The following is an 18,902-nucleotide window of genomic DNA, read 5'->3' as shown; positions in this document are numbered from 1 at the left end:
AAACTCCTCAAGCAATGGAGGTGGCATTCAGGTCATTTGGGTGACGTTAGACCTTAGCTACTCAATGGGAGACTGTACCTTGGAAAGCAGTTAAAGAATTTAGGGGTCACAGTAGCCAAATCACTCCCTACAAGCTCCATTGTGACTCTGTAGCAGGGATGGGCAAAAACCAGTCCACAGGCCAGATCTGGTCGCTGAGGGTTAGCTCCTGGCAGACCCCCACTGTTGTATTTACAAGCTGCAGGTACCAGCGATCTGAGCTCCTGTTGGCCCCTGATCACCATTCCCAGCCAATGGGAGCCACGGGAAGAGGTGTTCTACTGTTCCCAGCCAATGGGAGCCACAGAAAGAGGTGTTCTACTGTTCCCAGCCAATGGGAGCCACGGGAAGAGGTGTTCTACTGTTCCCAGCCAATGGGAGCCACGGGAAGAGGTGTTCCCACTGCTCCCATTGGTTGGGAACAGCAATTCGCAGACAACAGGAGCTGTGTTCACTGGTACCTGTAGCCATGCAGGTCAGTATAATGGCGATGGCCCGCCAGGAGCTACCTCTGATGAACTGAGGCCATTTTCTTGCCCACCCCTGCTCTATGGCATTAAGATTTTGTGTGGGCCTCCAGAGTACTCCAGGGGCGTAGTGAATAGGAGTAGGGGTATGATTTGCCTGGCTGTAAGGTGTTGGTGAGACCAGCAACAGAATACTGTGTCTCACTGAGCGTCCATCTGTCTGCTAAATCTGGGAGAAAAACATGAAAAGGAGTCCTTGCTGTACATGGATAATGTTCCAGTGGGCAGCACTGTGAGGCATGTTTCACCACATGGGTGGGAGGAGAGGGTGGCGTTATGCTAATCTGGGTAGTTTCGCAGGGATTCAGTTTATGATTAATTGTCATGCTCCGAGAATGAGTTCACAAGGGCAAAAGGGGGGGGCGGGAATTAATAAAATTCAAAGGAGTTTGTCCCTAGTGTCACAGCTCCGGTCACTTTTGTTAGCCCAGAGTTTATCTCGTTAATGCAGACAAACTAAGAGCTCCTATTGGCTAACTGCCTGGCCCCACTCTTGGTGTGTGCAGTATAAAAAAAAGGGAATTTGTTTTTCCTTTGCTTGATCCAGCCAGAATCCAGAGCTATTGCTACACCCGACAATGGAACCGCTAGGAGCAACCACGGTGTTCCTGGTCATTTGTGTCTCTTGCCTTCTCTTCCTCTCTGCGTGGAGAAAGACGCCTCGAAAGGGGAAGCTGCCGCCCGGCCCTGTGGCTTTTCCCATCATTGGGAACATGCTGCAGCTCACGAAGACAAATTTGCCCCAGCATGTACTGGAGGTAAGGGAGTTTTCTCAGTTCCCATTGCTGGGGTGTTAGCAGCCAACCTCTGCCACCGATTCCAGGTGTGATCTTGGGCATGTCGCGTAACCTCTCTCTGCCTTAATTTCCCATCTGTAAAACTGCTCTAATGATATTTGCTTCCATCACAAAAGGATGGTAAGGCAGAAAATGCAGCTCAGCGTGGGATAAATGATGCTACTGAAACGCATGTTCTGGCATTTTAGCCAGCTCTGCAAACAACCTGGGATTTTACAGACAAGTTGGAATCTTTCCATCCTGTGAATGGTCACAAATAATGAGGGGTGCACAGGACAAATTCTACTGCCTGGTATAACTGTTCACCTTCATTCTCTGCTCCCCCATGCCCTCAGATACTTGTGTCTGTTGTTTTGCACCGGTGTGATCAGTTGGAAAGTGGACAGTAATTCTGCAGGGGATATAAAAGGGGAAACAGAATCTCACTTTTCTCTGTGTTTGGCTCTACAGGGCCGAGAGGAGTAAAGTGAAGGGAAACTCTTCTCATTGCAAAATTAGCTGGCATGACTGAGTAAATGCAGGCCCCTTTCTGTGGAGTTAGAAGGGTCAGTTTTACATAGCGCTCAAGGTCAGCATAGAACGTTCCCATAATGCAAGCTGCTGTTATAACGAGGGAATTGTACAACAGTGATAGAATTATCCTGGGAACACACAGACTCACACACACACACACACACACACAGATGGGGAGAAATGTTTAAAATTCATGAGTTTAACACCATGATGTACGGAAAAGTCAGGCAGTCCCAGTGCCTAACGCTCACTGAAATCAGTGGCGTGAAACTCCTAAATACCTTGGAGGATCATGGCTGAAAAGGCCAAGTCTGGGCATTGATCAGTGGTCAGAATTGGCCAGTATTAGCTGAGTGGCAGAAAAGTACTTGTATAATTTGATCTACTCCCCCCATTCTTACCCTTTCAGAAGTGGGTCTAAGTTAACACACATTGGTCTTTTTGTTCAATTTTGACAGCTCAGTAGAACGTACGGCCCAATTTTCACGATCTACTTGGGCTCCGAGCGGGTTGTAGTGCTGCATGGATATGAGATTCTGAAGGAAACTCTGATCGGCCTTGCAGATGAGTTCAGTGCAAGAGGACGGATGCCATTATTTGAAAAAATGGCCACTGAATCAGGTACATTTCAAATAATTTCCATGTACGGAGCTGCTGTTCTCTGTGTGGGGAGAGCCCAGTGGAGAAGAGAAGAGCTGAAGAAGAGCAGGAGTTTCATTAATACAGGAGTAAAATCTGGATAAATGCTTTTGGATCCAGGCAAGAGCCCATCAGGACTGGCCTTACCATGAGGCAAACTGAGGCAGATGCCTCAGATGCCAGACTGGGGGGAAAGGGGGCGCCACTAGGACCCAGAGTATAGAAAATTGTGTCTGCTGCTGGTGCAGATGTATTCTCGCTGCGCTAGATGCACAGAGATGGAGGAGTGCCATGAGAGGAGTAGAACGGGAAGAAGGCAGAATTGAGACCTTTCAAAGTTTTGGCCCAAGCGAGGGGCGCACGGGGGCATCATTTGAGCTCCCTGCCTCAGGTGCCAACATGTTGTGAGCCGACCCTGGAGCGCATTCCCCATTGCACCTCTGGTTCTCTGCCATGAACAGTTCCTAGCCTCTCACTACAGGTTTATGAGGAGTAGCAGCTGGGCCAATCTACCTTACAAGCCCCAGAATACAGCCAGAAGGCAGGGCTGGACTGGCAGACAGAGTCAAAAGAAACCATGAATTCTTCCTCCCCTGTCCCCACTAACTAGGTATATCCAATGACCAGGGAAGGGCTTTTTTTGTTGTTTTACCCTTTCATAATAAAAAACGAGGGAAGGAGTAATAAATATGGAAGCACCACGAAACCCGTTTCAGGAAGTCTTTATCGGATGGATGTATTAAGTTGAAGTGCAGTTACATGGAAAATGCAAGTGTCTGTAGAAACAGCCTTCAGCACTGAGGTTGTAAAGGCACGCACAGCACAGTTAGGAAATGTAGAATTCCAGTTTTCCAGTGCAACTGCCCAGACATCTGAGGCAAGGGAGTAACTGATATCAGCCGACAGTTTTCGTCTCACAGATGGCTCACAGGGGCACGGAGGCACTGGTGCATGCCTAGGGAGGATAGAATGTTTGGACATTTTAGCTGTTAAATTCTACGGCGTCTCTATTGTGTGAAATAGGAATTTTTTTTTGCAAGGTTTGTAACTTGAGCATGTTATGAAAAGCCACTGAAGATACAGCAGGCTATAAACATGAAGTGGGCAAGTCATAGGTCTGAGGTAGTGGGATAATGAAGGAGAGAGGGTGTCACCGGGGTGTCTTATAAACAGCTGCGATGGGCCAAAGAACAGCCCAACTCGTAAGTGTGAGCCTCTTTTGCAGCCTGTCTTACCTTGCTTTGAGCCTGGACAAGCTGCAGACCTAGGAAGAGATCAGTGCAGCTTGAAATCTTGTCCCTTCCACCAACATAAGTTGGTCTGATACAAGATTCAGACTCCCCTAACTTGTCTGTGTCATATCCAGAGTCCAACCCAGCACAGCAATGCTGCAAACAGTACTTGCAATGTTGCTGTAATGCCGTCTCCCTGGGAGAACACAGACACAGTATCTGCTAAGTTGAAGTAGAACCTTTGGCTCAGCAACATTTGGGTGTTTGCCAGACAGGCAGATCGTGGCTGGCCCTCCCTCCTTTCATGACTGTTCTCTACCCCTTTCCAGGTATTGTTTTCAGCAATGGGGAACGGTGGAAGCAGCTCCGGCGATTTATCCTCACTAGCCTGAGAAATTTTGGGATGGGGAAGAAAAGCATTGAGGAGCGGATCCTTGAGGAAACCCGTTTTCTGATGGAAAGACTCAGAAACACGCACGGTGAGGGATTGTTTCTTGTCTGAGGAGAAACACGACTCTTCTCTTTCCATTTTTCGTGATGTTAATTGTTTGGTTCAAACATCTTACAACTCAAGCCATTGACCACACCTGTAACAACCTATACTAATGTCATGGGAAAGGATTTGTGATGTATGCCAGAGAAGACCCCTTGTGGTTGTTGCTTTGTCACATTTGTCCGCTGTGATGGGTGACCAAAGTGCAAATGAAAAATGTTTGTCTAGAGTGCATAGACACTAACACAGTGAGCAGGAGAAGACCAGGTTAGTGCCAGTGTGCTGGGTTAACAAGCTACCTATAACTACAGTTTGCTAATTCTCATTTTCTTCTCTGCTCAGTGGCTGTCGCATGTGTGGCACCTATGTTCTCAAGTGAAGGGTTCCATTGGAACGTTTGAAATCCCTGTGTAAATGTACAGCACTTCATAGATGACACCCATTCTCTTTATCTTATTCCTCTCTATTGTGTGTGGAACACAGGGCCTTCCCTGGTCTCCTCCTCGAGACTTGGCTGCTTCCAGTGTCAATCTGACAACTTACAATTCTGCTTATATTGTGCATGTTCGTGTTACTTAGGGTCTTCCTTATTGCCTCTTGCTTGCTCCGGAGAATCAGTCCAACTCCTGCCTGACTCTGTTATTCAAGGGGGTTGTTTTTTGGGGGTTGTTTTTTGTTTAGGTATGTTCTAGCCATCCACATTTTCATTCCCGGATTTCTGGTCCCATCTGTTTGTGTTTCATTTTCCTCCAGGGTTTTTCATTTGTGGTTTCCCCCCTCCCTCCCCATCTGCTGCTGTGGATCTGTCTAAGGCCGTTGTTTATGAGAACTTGCAGGCAGGTCTCAATACGTCTCCAAGTTTCAGCACAATTCAGGGAGACTGATTTGACACAGATGCTAAAGATTTGAAGTTTAGTTGGTAGGGTAAAATTTCTCCAGACTGGCTTTAGAGTTACAAGGGTATGTCTGGCTTTTGCTCTTCTTCCTTTCATGTCTCAGGCTACGTCTAGACTGCCCGCCTTTTTTGACAGAGGCTTTTTCGACAGTATCTTTTGAAAAAGCCTCTGTCAGAAAAGAGCGTCTAGACTGCAACCACTTCTTTCGAAAAAGCGAATCGCTTTTTCAAAAGAGAGCACCCAGTGGTCTGGATGCTCTCTTTCGAAGCCCTCTTTGCATTCAAGAATGCCTTTTTTTTTTTTTTGAAAGAGCACTTTCGAAAAAAGGCATTCTTCCTCATAAAATGAGGTTTACCACTGTCGCCAAAACCACCGCGTTCTGTCGATTTACTGTTGACAAAACGCAGCGATAGTCTAGACGCAGGTATAGTTTTTTCTAAAACCACTTTTTTTGAAAAAAACCCTGTAGTCTAGATATACCCTCAGTGTCTTCTATCTTCTGTGCCTGAGAGGCCACCGAGATATGGAAATATCAGAGCTCTTCAATGTCATGCCTGTGACCTTCCTAAATTGATCGATTCCCCAGGGCATATTGCAGTGAGCCCCATCTTGATTCTTGCCCTGTGGGAAATGAAAACAGACTCCTTCTCATTTTGATTTGCTCCAGGGCGGCCCTTTGATCCCACCCTCTTCCTCACCCACGCCGTGTCCAACATCATCTGCTCCATCATCTTCGGGGACCGGTTTGACTATGAAGATCAGAAATTTGTCACTTTAATCAACATCATAGAGGAAAATGTCAATCTTCAGCGCTCTCGCTGGACAGCCGTAAGTTCAGGACTTGGTTTTATTCCTATTGATTGTCCTGGGGGAGGGAACAGAGATTTCTTTAACTATTAATTTCCCTTAAACAAGTATTATTTCAGCTTCCCTTAATGATCTTACGCTCCTCATTAGGCTGCAGCTAAGCTGTTCCTCGAACTTCTTTCTCAAAGTTTTTTGAATTCCCTCACAAAAGATTTCATTAGCTCAGAATTTAGTTTGCTCAAGGACGTTCTCTGTCAACACAATTAGAAATAATCAATAAAAATACTGAGACCAACACCAATCACCATCCGCACCCGCAGTGCCTACGCAATGTGATACAGGAATGTGAGTTAATCCCTCTCCCCAAAGCATTTCAGCCACCAAACACACACACACACACACACACACACACACACACCCATTCCTGGAAACTTTACCAACTGCACGACAAAGGGTCAAACTCCCTGCTGGCATCGCTCAGTCTAAATCAAAGGAGTTGCACCACTCGCACTCACTGCCACCTCAGGAAGTGGCTCTAGAATCTACTTTTCTTTTAAAGTCTATGATGATTTATTGCTGCCGAAGAAAATACGTGGTAGTGCTGAGGTTGGGCATTTGAATGTATTTTTCACAAAAAGGATGGGTGTAGGACTGATGGGTTTGTGTTGGGAAAACGAAGCCTATCTTAGCTGAAGGGGCTGAATGTTTGCAACAGGCTCTTCAGGGTGTAACCTGGAGTTGGTGAACCACCGAACCCTCTGCCTTCTATCGTGGGCTCCCTCTCACCATGCGACGCTGTGACAAGCTGTACACCTCTGGCGGGTGCAGCACTCACACAGACATCCACAGCCAGGGGCCCACCCGCCGCGTGCGATGAATGCTTCTCCCAGCCACTCATGAATTTACAAGAGAGAGGCTCCAGCCACATCCCCGAGTCCCCCACCTTTTACCCGAGGGCTGTGCCATCCTGCCCTGGTGAGAAGCCTGACCAATATCCATTTATAACCCAATCTGCACCTCCCTCAATGTGGAGGGGCCAAGCATCTGTTTTTGCTCCTGTGCAGATTTCCCACGCACTTTCCACCTAAACACATTGTTTTAGGTAAAATATAGGACAGATGTATTGACTACAAAAAATTAGAGTTTAAGTGATTATAAGTGGTAGGCATAATGGCTAGAGATGGAGTTACCAAAAAAGTGCACAATCTAGGGCTACGTCTAGACTGGCATGATTTTCCGGAAATGCTTTTAATGGAAAAGTTTTCCGTTAAAAGCATTTTCGGAACAGAGCGTCTAGATTGGCATGAACACTTTTCCACAAAAGCACTTTTTGCGGAAAAGCATCCGTGCCAATCTAGACGCGCTTTTCCGCAAAAAAGCCCACTCACTATTTTCGCGATAGGGGCTTTTTTGTGGAAAACAAATTTGAGCTGTCTACACTGGCCCTTTTGCCCGAACGGGAGCAGCATAGTATTTCCGCAAAAACACTGACAATCTTACATGAGATCGTCAGTGCTTTTGCGGAAATTCAAGCGGCCAGTGTAGACAGCTGGCAAGCTTTTCCGGAAAAGTTGCTGATTTTCTGGAAAAACTGGCCAGTCTAGACACAGCCTAAGGGTATGTCTATACTGCCACTGTAGTTCAAACTAGGTTGGCTAATGTAGGCATTTGAACTTGCAAATGAAGCCTGGGATTTAAATATCCTGGGCTTTATTTGCATGTTCCCAGGTGCAATGAGGAGTGACGGTAGTTTGAATTAGGAGCTTTAATTCGAACTACCTAGCCCGTGCCGTGTGTAGCCGCGGGCAGGTAGTTTGACCTACGGGGCATTTAAAAATGGCGGCACCCAGGAACATGAAAATAAAGCCCAAGATAGTTAAATATTTAAATCCTGGGCTTCATTTGCAAGTTCGAATGATGACATTAGCCTCCCTATTTTGAACTAGGGTGGCTAGTGTAGACATACCCAAAGCTATAATGGGATTTGAATCTACCAGGCTGACCAATAAAAGTAGGCTACAGAGCTTCATTAGACCATCTTCCCTTGCCCAGGACCACCTCCCCGCTTCAAAGGCTTTGTCCTCCAGATGTGTTTCCAGATGCTGGGCTTGTGGGAGGAGAGAGGACAGAATGTGTGGTCACTGTTCCCTCTTTTATATCCTTAGACACTGTGTCTGGAACAGAGGTTCCCAACCTTTTCGAGCATGTTAAAATGTTACAGGCCGCCCACGGGGAGTGGCAGGAAGCGGCGGCCAGCATGTCCCTTGGCCCACGCTGCTTCCTCAGCTCCAGCTCCTGCCCATTCACGGAGCATATGGCGAGGGGGCTCTCGTGACCAAAGGCAGCTCCTGCCTTGGCACTCTGCCCTTGGCCAGGCACGGAGCCCTGGGGGAGAAAAAATAGAAAAGGAAAAGAAAGTAAGGATTGGGCCCACCCCAGGACTGGGAGAGGGCTGGAGCATAAACGGCAGCACAGCTGGTGGCAGGAGGAGGAATGGTGCTTTATGGAATATCACGATTCCATCCCAAGGGCAGTGTGCCTGCCGCTGGTCGCAAACGGTGAACCCTGGGCAAGAATTGCCTGGCGGAAAGTCCCAGTCTCCTTACTTTTCCTTTCCTTTTCTAAACTTTCCACGGACCCCCTACAGTACCGTTGTGGACCCCCAGAGGTCTGCAGATCACAGGCTGGAACCACCGGTCTAGAAGACCCTTGTTTCGGCATGTCCTGCAGAGCCTCCTGAAGTCCCTCGGCTGAGCAGTCCCTCTGGTGTGATCTTGTGCAATGGTGTCACGGTGTCCAGCAGCCCCTATTGTGTCCTGCTTGTGTGAGTGTCCTTGCTTGTTTGTCCCCTGCTTGTTAATATTCATTGAGTGCGCTCTGTCGTCAGCTATCCTTCCGTGAGTAGTTTGCTTCCTTTGTGTGCCCCTAGCAAACATAGCATATATTTCAGTAACAACCACGCCGCAACATCCACACTGAGGATATACACATTTGGACAGAACAGTCGGTTTTAGCCGATTGTGACCCTTCATATATCTTACAGGGCATGCTTTGTACGAAACATCTCCTAACTGAACGAGGGTGGTGACTACGGGATACCAGGGGGTTGCTTCAGGGTTCAGAGTGCCACTGTGGATTTTGTGAGGAATTTATGAATGTTGGGTAATCTGAGTAGAGCTTGCAATGTCCAATTGACTCTATTTTGGTAAGAAGGTGTCACAGAAGAATTGTATTGGACTGATGGAGCCAAGCCATTTGCGTGACCACCATGATTATCTGTTGTGTTCAGAGAGTCCAGCTGTGTTTCTCCTTTAACCTTTATAGCTGTATAATTTTTTCCCGACTGTCATGGATTACGTCCCTGGGCCTCACCACAAGCTGTTTAAAAATGCTGAGAAGTTCAGAAAGTTTGTTCTGGAGAGGGTGAATATGCATAAACCGTCCCTGGATCCCAATTGCCCTCGAGACTTCATTGACGCTTTCCTCATCAAAATGCAAGAGGTAAGTGAGGGCAGCAGCTCTACCCCATTTCTGTGGTGGGGGCTGTGCATCTCATTGGGATTAATTTGTTCAGTAATAACATAGGACATGGCTGTGGAGAAGATCATAGGGGAGACATGACCTGTTCCCAAAGAACGTACATTAGTACAGTCAAGCTCTGTTCTCTCCTTTCATCTGAAGAAGAAAACAATCCCCTTCTTTCTTGGACAAGATGCAAAGCACACCAGTGATGCTGCTTAACTCTCAGATGCTTTGGGCCCTTTGTGTGGGATTTTAATTATGACGGCAGGTGACCCACCTGCCGGGCTGAAGCATCTATCTGTGACTCTCTGAATATATCCTACAGTTTTCCTCTCAGGGGTCTTCACCAAATCTTTCTGCAGGAGCAAAAGAATGACCAGTCCAACTTCAGCATGGGAAGTTTACTACGAAGCACAGTAGAGCTCTTTAGCGCCGGAACAGGGACAACCAGCGTCACTCTACTCTTTGGGCTCCTGATTCTTCTGAAATACCCAGAAATAGAAGGTAACGGTCACACACGCACACACAAGGTTAGGCCTGGAGAGATGTGAGGAATGCATGGACCAATGATACTCATGTGTCTAGACTGGCAAAATTTTCCGCAAAAGCAGCTGCTTTTACGGAAAAACTTGCCAGCTGTCTACACTGGCCGCTTGAATCTCCACAAGAAACTGACAATCTCATGTAAGAAATCAGTGCTTCTTGCGGAAATACTATGCTGCTCCCGTTCGGGCAAAAGTCCTTTTGCGCAAAAGGGCCAGTGTAGACAGCTCAGATTTGTTTTGCGCAAAAAAGCCCCGATCGCGAAAATGGCAATCGGGGCTTTTCTGCACAAAAGTGCGTCTAGATTGGCACGGACACTTTTTCGCAAAAAGTGCTTTTGTGGAAAAGCGTCTGTACCAATCTAGATGCTCTTTTCCGCAAATGCTTTTAATGGAAAAACTTAGCCCCCGTGTCCCCTTTGTGAGTCCCCATTGTGACTCACCAGATCACATCTGGCCTGGCCTGGCAGTGACCCATGTTGGTACCACATGGTGGTGGTTCATTGGTTTAAGTGAAGTGAGTTGGAGAAATGTCAGAGGAGTTTCCTGCTCCACTTCCCGGCAGGCAGGAGTTCTGCCTGTATTGAGAATCCGAGCAAAGGGTCCAAACGCTGAATGGGACCTTGTGATTGAATTCCTCTCTCAATCCAGATGGGTGTTGAGTTCCCCAGACAGGGGGAAGGAATTAATGGCTTGGAACCTCGGCTTGACACTGGCCAGGCTGTGCTTGCTCTGAGAGTCACAGACACCTTCCTGCTCCAGGGGTGTGAAATGGCAACGTCATTGCATCTTCAGCTTGCTGTTGCCAGGACTGCGCAAGGTTCTACATCTAAGCTCGGCCAGTGCTAGAGACTATGCCCAGCGCAGACAGATGCAGGAAAAAAATTCACCCCTCATGGGTTTCTTCCACCTGCACAACAGACACACTTCAGTGGGGAAAGTTTTAGGAACACTTTGTGGCTGAGCAGTTTGCTATATGGATTGGTGGTAATGTCCCATAATGCCTAGCGGGTATCATAACTGGGCGTGAGTACAATCGCTGCCTTGGAATTATACTTTCTCCTAGCTGCTCGGATCAGTCCCTTGGTAACACCTAATTGACAAGGTTTGTTATTATCGCAAGTTGCAGTGTGACAGAATGGTGGGAAAATCTGTGGGAATCTGCACTGGAATGGGTTACCTAGGGAAGTAGTGGAATCTCCATCCCTGGAGGTGTTTAAATCCCGGCTTGACAAAGCCCTGGCTGGATTGATTTAGTTGGGATTGGTCCTGCCTAGGTCAGGGGGCTGGACTTGATGGCCTTCTAAGGTCTCTTCCAGCTCTATGGTTCTATGATTCTAATCCTGCTCTTTACCATTCTGATTAAACCTCACTCATCTGATGACAGAGAAAGTTCACAAAGAGATTGACCGGGTGATTGGGCGAAGCCGAAGCCCCTGCATGGCGGATCGAAGCCAGATGCCCTACACAGATGCCGTGATACATGAAATCCAGAGATACATCAATCTTGTCCCATTAAGTTTGCCACATGCTGTGACTAGAGATGTTCATATCAGACAGTATCTTATTCCCAAGGTCAGTGCTCAATACGTCTGTGGCAGATCAAGGTCTTTCACCTTTTCACTTTTTCATGTTGAATGATTCGCAAAAGAAATGCATGAACTAGATTCTGTGTGGCAGGTGGTTTGGTTGATTTCCTAATAATATACCGATGATGACTATGAAATCCCTCCACGCCCCGGCATGAAGGCGAACAGCAGTTGGCAATCTGCGTGCTGGACTTTATATCCAAGACAGTCTCAGGTTGTAGATGTGGAATAGAGAATATATTTAGCAGTGTACTCAGCTGTGTCAAACTAGCGTCTGCAAAAATTCTTTTGTTTTGTTGCCAAAGAGAGGGCATGTTAGGTGAGGTGCGTGCTGACTGTCCTCAATATTAATTGTGTGCTCCCTCTGCCAAGGGCTGCTCTGGTTCAGCTGATACACCTTGCAAATTCTAGCTGCGCAAGCATAGGGAGCAAAACTGCCCTCTCCCGGAGACTGTCCTGGTTACAACAATCTTGCAGCCCGCTGAGATGAAAGAGGGTGCTCATGCAGCCTACTCCCTAGCTTAGGTTTCCCTTGGATGTTTAGCTGGTTGTCCCTTGCTGCTCTTGGATGCTTAGCTGGTTGTCCACCACAGCCCCCAAATCTTCCGAGGAGTCATTGCTAGGAAACGCATTTCCATGTAGCGGTATTAAAATGTATACTGTTTGCTTGTGCCCGTTTTGCCAAGAAAGCTTGATTGCTGTGACTCAGGGTGCGTCTACGCTGCACAGTTATTTCGGACTAAGCTATTCCGGAATAGTTATTTCGAAATAGCACGTCTCCACTGCAGGGAAGCCTCAAAATGAGTCCGAGGCAGGTTTCCTGAATGTAGACTTGCTACCTCGATATAGAGCCCCAGGAGGCACTGGGGAGGAATAACTTAGAATGGCCCTAGGGAGGGGCTATTTCGAAATAGCAGCAGTAGAGCGTCCACACATGCCTTATTTCGACAGAGCTATTTCAGAATAAGCATTATTCTTCATAGAATGAGGTTTCCAGAAGTCGGATTAAGCCAAATGTCACTTTGAAATTATTCCAAAATAACTTTGCTGTGTAGACGCACCCTGGTGACCTCTCTTCTTCATTATATATCACTCCTCCTAAGATTTGGATCCTCTGCAAATTGTATCATTGATGATTTTGGATTTTCCTTCAGACCATTGGTAAAAACATTAAGTAGCATAGAACCAAGAACCAATCCCTTCAGGACCCCTCTGAAAAGGGGTCCTACCGGCAATTACATTTTGAGACCTATCAGTTAGCCAGTTTTTAATGTGCCATATTCAAGTTATATTGGTCTGGTTTTCATCAACCGCCCTCGTAATCTCATCGAAAAAGGACATCAAGTTATGGTCACACAACCTGTTTTCCAAATACCCACGTTGATTTGCATTAGTTGCATTATCCTCTATTTCTGTGTTGCTCTAACCCCATAATACCTTCACTGTTGTCTTTCTTGGGATCCATGTGAGGTTGATAAGCCAGTGATTAATCAGCTCATCCCACTGGTCTTTTTAACAAATTGGCACATTTGTTTTTGTCCAGTCACCTGGAACTTGCCTGCTGCTCTCAAACTTACTTAAAATCTGCATGACAGTTCCTCAGCCAACTCTTTAAATACTCTTGAATGCAAGTTATCTGGACCTGCTTAACATGCTCCGAAGATACCAGTGGATAGGGATACAAGGCTAGAAGAGACCATTTTGATCATTTAATCTAACCTCCTGTGTAACACAGGCCAGAGGACTTCCCCAAAATAACTCCTCTGATGCAACTTCTCTCTCACATGCAGGGGTATATTGCTAGGTCTGATGCACTGAAAAATAGCAAGTTTTCGCTCCTGTATCTCACTGCACTTTACAAAGAGGAGGCGTCACTGCCCCCAGTGGAGAGACGCAGTAAGAAGGGCTCTGAGAACAGATGTGGCTTGCCCAAAGTTGCTCTCTGGAGCCTATCTCTGCCAAGGAGTGCTACGAAGGGTGGATCGCAGTTCAGTGGGATTGACTCCGCTCAGGATATTTTAATATTGTTGCTTCTGCTTGAAAGCCTGAAGGTCAGGGGATGCAAGGAAATGAATTAAAACGAAGAGCCGCCGCACCATCCAGCTCAGTGAATTTTGATGATTTTGCTCTGCTGAGTGGTAGCCACTGTCACACTTTTTATTTTTCATTTGCTAATTCAGGACACCACCATATTCCCTGCATTGAATTCGGTTCTATATGACAGCAAGGAATTTCCAAATCCGGAGCAGTTCAAACCGGAACACTTCTTGGATGAAAACGGTGCCTTTAAGAAGAGTGACTACTTCGTGCCTTTTTCTGCAGGTAAAGAACCCCTTTTAATTCCACATCCCAGACGTCTAGCTTTGCCTTGAACTGCCTAGTGGCTCTCATACCGTTTCCGTACTTAGTGTTCTCAGGCGTCCCATGAAGTAGAGCCACTCACACTAGCAAAGCACGCATCAGACTTTAGAGAGAGTCACTTACCGCTCATTGATCTGACGTGAGTTTTTTGACTAAAATAACCCTCTCTTTGCGGAAGAGAGAGCATAGAAATGCAGGGCAGGTAGGGACCTTGAGAGGTCATCATGTCCAGCATCCTGCACTTATGCAGGGCCACATATATCTTGACCATCCCTGACACGTGTTTGTCCAGCTTGTTCTTAAAACCTTCCAGCGATGGGGATTCCACAAATTCCTTTACAAGTCTTTTCCAGAGTTTAACTATCATTATAGTTAGAAAGTTTTTGCTAATATGCAACCTAAATCTCCCTGGCTGCAGATTAAGTCCATTGCTTGTCCCACCTGCAGTGGACCAGGAGAAGAGTGGATTTTTGCCCTCTTTATAACAGCCATGAACAGATTTGAAGACTCAGAGGATAGCCGTGTTAGTCTGTAACTTTAAAAACAAGTAGTCCTGTGGCACCTTAGAGACCAATAGAAATGTATACGTAGCTTTGGTGGGTAAGAGCCACTTCCTCAGATGATCTGAAGACTGCTACATCACATCCCTCCTTCCCTAAATTATCTTTCTCGAGATTAAACATGCCCGGTTTTGTTAACCTTGCCCCAAAGCTCAGATTTTCTAAACTTTTGACAGTTTTGGTTGTTTTCCTTAGGATTCTCTCCAATGCAGCCACATCTTTCCTAAACCACGGTACGCCAGCTGAGGCTCACCAATGCATAAAGGTGTTTGCCCCCTTTATCAATGAAAGAGAGATATGCACAGTGATTGCCCCCGTAACAATTATTTATACTGGGCTTGCTAATCACCTGAAGTGTTTTATTAAGTATAAAATGTAGGATTTAAATAGATGCAAGTAAAAACAGACAGATCAAAGTAAGTTACTAAAGTAAAATAAACAAAAGGCACCAGCTAATTCTAATACATGAAGAAACTTGTTACATGCAAATTCTTACCCTAAACAGTTGTTCTTACCTCAGGTAAAATGCTTCAGGTCAGAGTTGATCTTTATTCAGGCCTGGCTCTACAGCTTTCCAGAGTTCTTTAGAGTTTCATTTTCCGACTTCTTTTGTGCATTTCCTCTTAGGGTGCATGAGGCAGTTTCAAAGGCCAGCTGAAGACAAAGACCTCACAGCTTTTCATTCCTTAAATAGACTTTCCCCCAGGGTGGGAACCCTTTTTTCAGTCTCTCCAGCCCGTTGGGGAAAGTATGAGATTCAAGATGGACACATTTCCCTCGTTTGCTCATGAAGATATAATGAAGATCTGTGTCCAAAGCCTTATTAAAACCAAGCTCTATCACACCTACTGATTTCAAATGGTATAGCAACAGGTGGCCTGTGTAAGCCATAACCCAGCCACTTTTCATCCAGGCCCAGGCTGGACGTGGGAGCTAACTTCACTGTGCCTCGTACTCCAGCCGGGGAGCAGGGCTGGCGTGCAGGGGCTGACCCCACGCCACTGGTTCTCTGGGTGGTGAGTGGGACCAGGGCGTGGGGGGCTGACCCTGTGATGTGGGAGCTCACCACCCCTCCCCCGCCATTGCCCACCCACCTGAAATTGGGGCACACCCAAATGAGCCCTTCTGTCTATGCTGCTGCTGTTTCCCCTCTGTTTTCTAGGCCACTGAAGAAGGAAACCGATTCAGTTGGCATGATTTGCTCTTGACAGATCCTTGCAGGCTATTCCTCATAACTCTGTTACTTTCTTACAAACCGACTGCTTAATAATTTGTTCCCATACCTTTCTGGGCTGACTGGATGACAGTTTCCCTGGGTCCTCTTTGCTAAAGACAGGAGCTGTGTCTTTCCATTTCCAGTCACCTGGGACCTCACTCATCCTTGAAGATAATTGCTACCAGTTCTGACATTGCCTGACTTAGTTCCTTCGGTTCACTGGGCCCCGCTGGCTTGAATAAATCTAATTTATTTCAGTCGTCTGTGACCTGTTCTGCCCCTATTTTGGAGTGTGTTCCTTCCCCCTTGTTAATACTAATTGTGATGAGTAGCAGGTAACCTCATTATGTACCTCAGCCGCCTTCATGTCATCAGTGAGGAACAACTTAACTTCTCTGGTTCACGCCAAGATACAGAGTCCCACGGTCAGTCTGTTAATAATACCTCTGAGCCATCTTCCACTATGCTATTTGGATGCCTACATCTCTCTGCTGGTTCCTTCTCTCCTTCACCTAATTCCTCACCGTGTCACTCCCGCAGAGAACTGTTCCGCTCCTTTGGAAAGTGGATAATCTATTCCTCAAACCTCACATCTTCCTGCCTCCCCATCTTCCCACCCTGCACCCCACACTGTGTTCAAAATAGCAATATAAGGAACTCACACTTTCAGATTCTCTGGGAATGGCTTCTTAAAGCCCAGTATGCTGCCGTTCCTTCCTGAACTCTGAGGAAACCGCCATTATCCTGCGTGTACCTCCCCTCAATTACTCTGTGCGTCTAACTTTAACCAGAGAGTTTGCTTCAGTAATAACTATATTTAAGATGTGCTGCAAAGGAAGATCTCCAACCAGCACCAATGCAAAATTCCCTTTTCGTTTCAGGGAAACGGATTTGTGTGGGAGAAGGCCTGGCTCGGATGGAGCTCTTTTTGATACTGACCGTGATCTTGCAGAACTTCACCTTGAAACCCGTTGTTGACCTCAAAGACATTGATATTACTCCAGTAACGACTTTTGTATCAAATGGACCAAAGTCATACCAGCTCTGTGTTCTTCCTCGATAATGGTTACCTCACTATCCGAACCTGTGCGTCAATTTGATTCTCTTTGCTTCTGGACTCATGAATTGAAACACAAATCACTAGTCTTGTATGTAATTTGGATTTAACAAAATGATGTGTCATATCAAAAATTAACCATTCAACTGACTCAGTTAGTCACATACAATAACTCTGTCGTGTTCTCAGACACGCTGATGTGTGAACAGATGCTGGAGATGTATTTCTTTCATTTGTGGAGTTGCTGAAAATCTATGGAAAATTCATTAGGCAGCTATATGGCTCCTTTGTTGACAAGGGGTTAGTAACAGTGTTTAGGCCTTCCACTCTGACCAATCAATGAGAATAAATTGTGATGATGTCATGCTTTTGACTCAACATCCTTCTTTGATAGGCAGAGTTTCTGTGGAAGGAGAGTTCTCAGAATCCTTCTTAGAATCAAACATGATTTGGGGATACATTAACAAGAGTGTTGTGAGCAAGACACAAGAAGTCATTCTTTTGCTCTGCTCTGCGCTGACTAGGCCTCAATTGGAGTATTGTGTCCGGTGTTGGGCAGCACATTTCAGGAAAGATGTGGAAAAATTGGAGAAGGTCCAGAAAAGAGCAACAAGAATGATGAAAGGTCTAGAGAACATGAGCTACGAAGGAAAACTGAAAGAACTCGGCTTGTTTAGTTTGGAAAGGAGAAGACTGAGAGGGGACATGATAGTGGTTTCAAGGGTGTCACAAGGAAGAGGGAGAAAAATTGTTCTCCTTGGCCTCTGATGATAGGACAAGAAGCAATGGGCTTAAACTGCAGCAACGGAGGTTTAGGTTGGACATTAGGAAAAACTTCCTGCCTGTCAGGGGGTATAAACACTGGAATAAGTTGCCTAGGGAGGTTGTGGAATCTCCATCTCTGGAGATATTTCAGAGCAGGTTGGACAGACACCTGTCAGGTATGATCTCGACAGTGCTTGGTCCTGCTGTGAAGGCAGAGACCTGGACTCAATGACCTCTCGAGGTCCCTTCCAGTTCTAGTGTTCTGTGATTCTATGATTCTCCTGCTTTTTTCAGATTTAAACTGACTACAGTGTTAATAAAGTTGCTTCTCATTAATTTTCCTACTCGCCTCAACACTTCCATTTATGTAGTTTTTTGTGATACATATTCCAGGGCTGGGACCAAGGCAGGAGCTGCAGATCCCTTCACCAGATACTCACTGAATCAACAAGAAGCGATGCCATTTTAGATTTGGCATCGGTGCGTAGTGAGGACCTCATAGAAAAAAAATGGGTGTAAGGATGCAACCTTGGTTTGAGAGACCACAAGCTAATTCAGTTTAAACTAAATGGGTGGAAACATAAAAATAGATCTGCAAATAGGGCCCTTACATTCCAGCGCAAATGAGCCAGGAAAGCAGTCTGGACTGAAGAACTTTATGGATTTGAACGATTCTCTGCCCGGCCTCCAATGACCTGGTAGCGGCCATCTCAGACATAGCGCTCAACACTTTAAAGGGCAACATCCCCCTGAAATTGTGCCAAATAAGCATGCTTAAAAAAAAGCCGGGGGCGATCAAAAAACTGAGCAATAAAAGACTGTCCCTCAAAAAGAAGCTAATTGTAAATCAGTCTGGAGGTTTTATCAACCCCTTCTCGAGCTTTGCCCTCCCTCTACTGTCAGGTCTGTTAACTAACAGATAAAAGCTAATAGTAAAACAGCACTTGGGGGCTTTGTTGAGCTTCGCACCCCCTCTACCGGCAGGAATTGAGAATGGGACACACTGAAAAAAATGTATCTGGTGCCTAGCCATCAGCTGGAAGGTGCCTCTGGAGCGGAAGAAAGCATTAGAACCACAACCACTCAGCGGCTGCATTTGGCAATGAAAGACATTCTTCAAAGAACCGGCTTAGCCGACTTCGAGAAGGCGAAACTTTACGAAAGGGTCCTGCAAAGATACCTGATGTTGGACAAGCAGGGGGCAGCGGAAAAGACTAAAATAAGTCTCTTTCTCCTTGAGCACGCAAGAGAAGCGCCCAAGGAAAACCATCCCCCAAAGCCTCATGGAGCCCAACGGACATTGTGGTTCGGGATGCGTTGCAGGGCGTTAATCCTCGCCACACAAAA

The 18,902-nt window shown here is 46.3% G+C and overlaps 1 protein-coding gene across 1 annotated transcript; it reads left to right on the top strand.

Annotated features, from left to right (window-relative positions):
• The first annotated feature begins 1,017 nt into the window (after positions 1 to 1,017).
• On the top strand, positions 1,018 to 17,896 carry LOC102459847 (cytochrome P450 2H2-like). Its single transcript, XM_006116209.5, has 9 exons — positions 1,018 to 1,324; positions 2,335 to 2,497; positions 4,077 to 4,226; positions 5,804 to 5,964; positions 9,268 to 9,444; positions 9,828 to 9,969; positions 11,395 to 11,582; positions 13,777 to 13,918; positions 16,615 to 17,896. Exons 1-9 carry the CDS (start codon positions 1,145 to 1,147, stop codon positions 16,794 to 16,796), a joined length of 1,485 nt encoding a protein of 494 aa, XP_006116271.1. The 5' UTR covers positions 1,018 to 1,144; the 3' UTR covers positions 16,797 to 17,896.
• Positions 17,897 to 18,902: the final 1,006 nt, after the last annotated feature.

Source organism: Pelodiscus sinensis, chromosome 8 (assembly GCF_052426305.1).
Source record: "Pelodiscus sinensis isolate ZL-2025 chromosome 8, ASM5242630v1, whole genome shotgun sequence".
NCBI lineage: Eukaryota > Metazoa > Chordata > Testudines > Trionychidae > Pelodiscus > Pelodiscus sinensis.
This window is presented reverse-complemented; position numbering and strand designations above follow the sequence as displayed.

Bases quoted from the DNA above. Each gene is read 5' to 3' on its own strand.
- LOC102459847 (XM_006116209.5), top strand. From the start codon at position 1,145: ATGGAACCGCTAGGAGCAACCACGGTGTTCCTGGTCATTTGTGTCTCT. The intron at 1,325-2,334 runs GTAAGGGAGTTT...CAATTTTGACAG, and splicing joins TGCCCCAGCATGTACTGGAG to CTCAGTAGAACGTACGGCCC. The intron at 2,498-4,076 runs GTACATTTCAAA...ACCCCTTTCCAG, and splicing joins AAAAATGGCCACTGAATCAG to GTATTGTTTTCAGCAATGGG.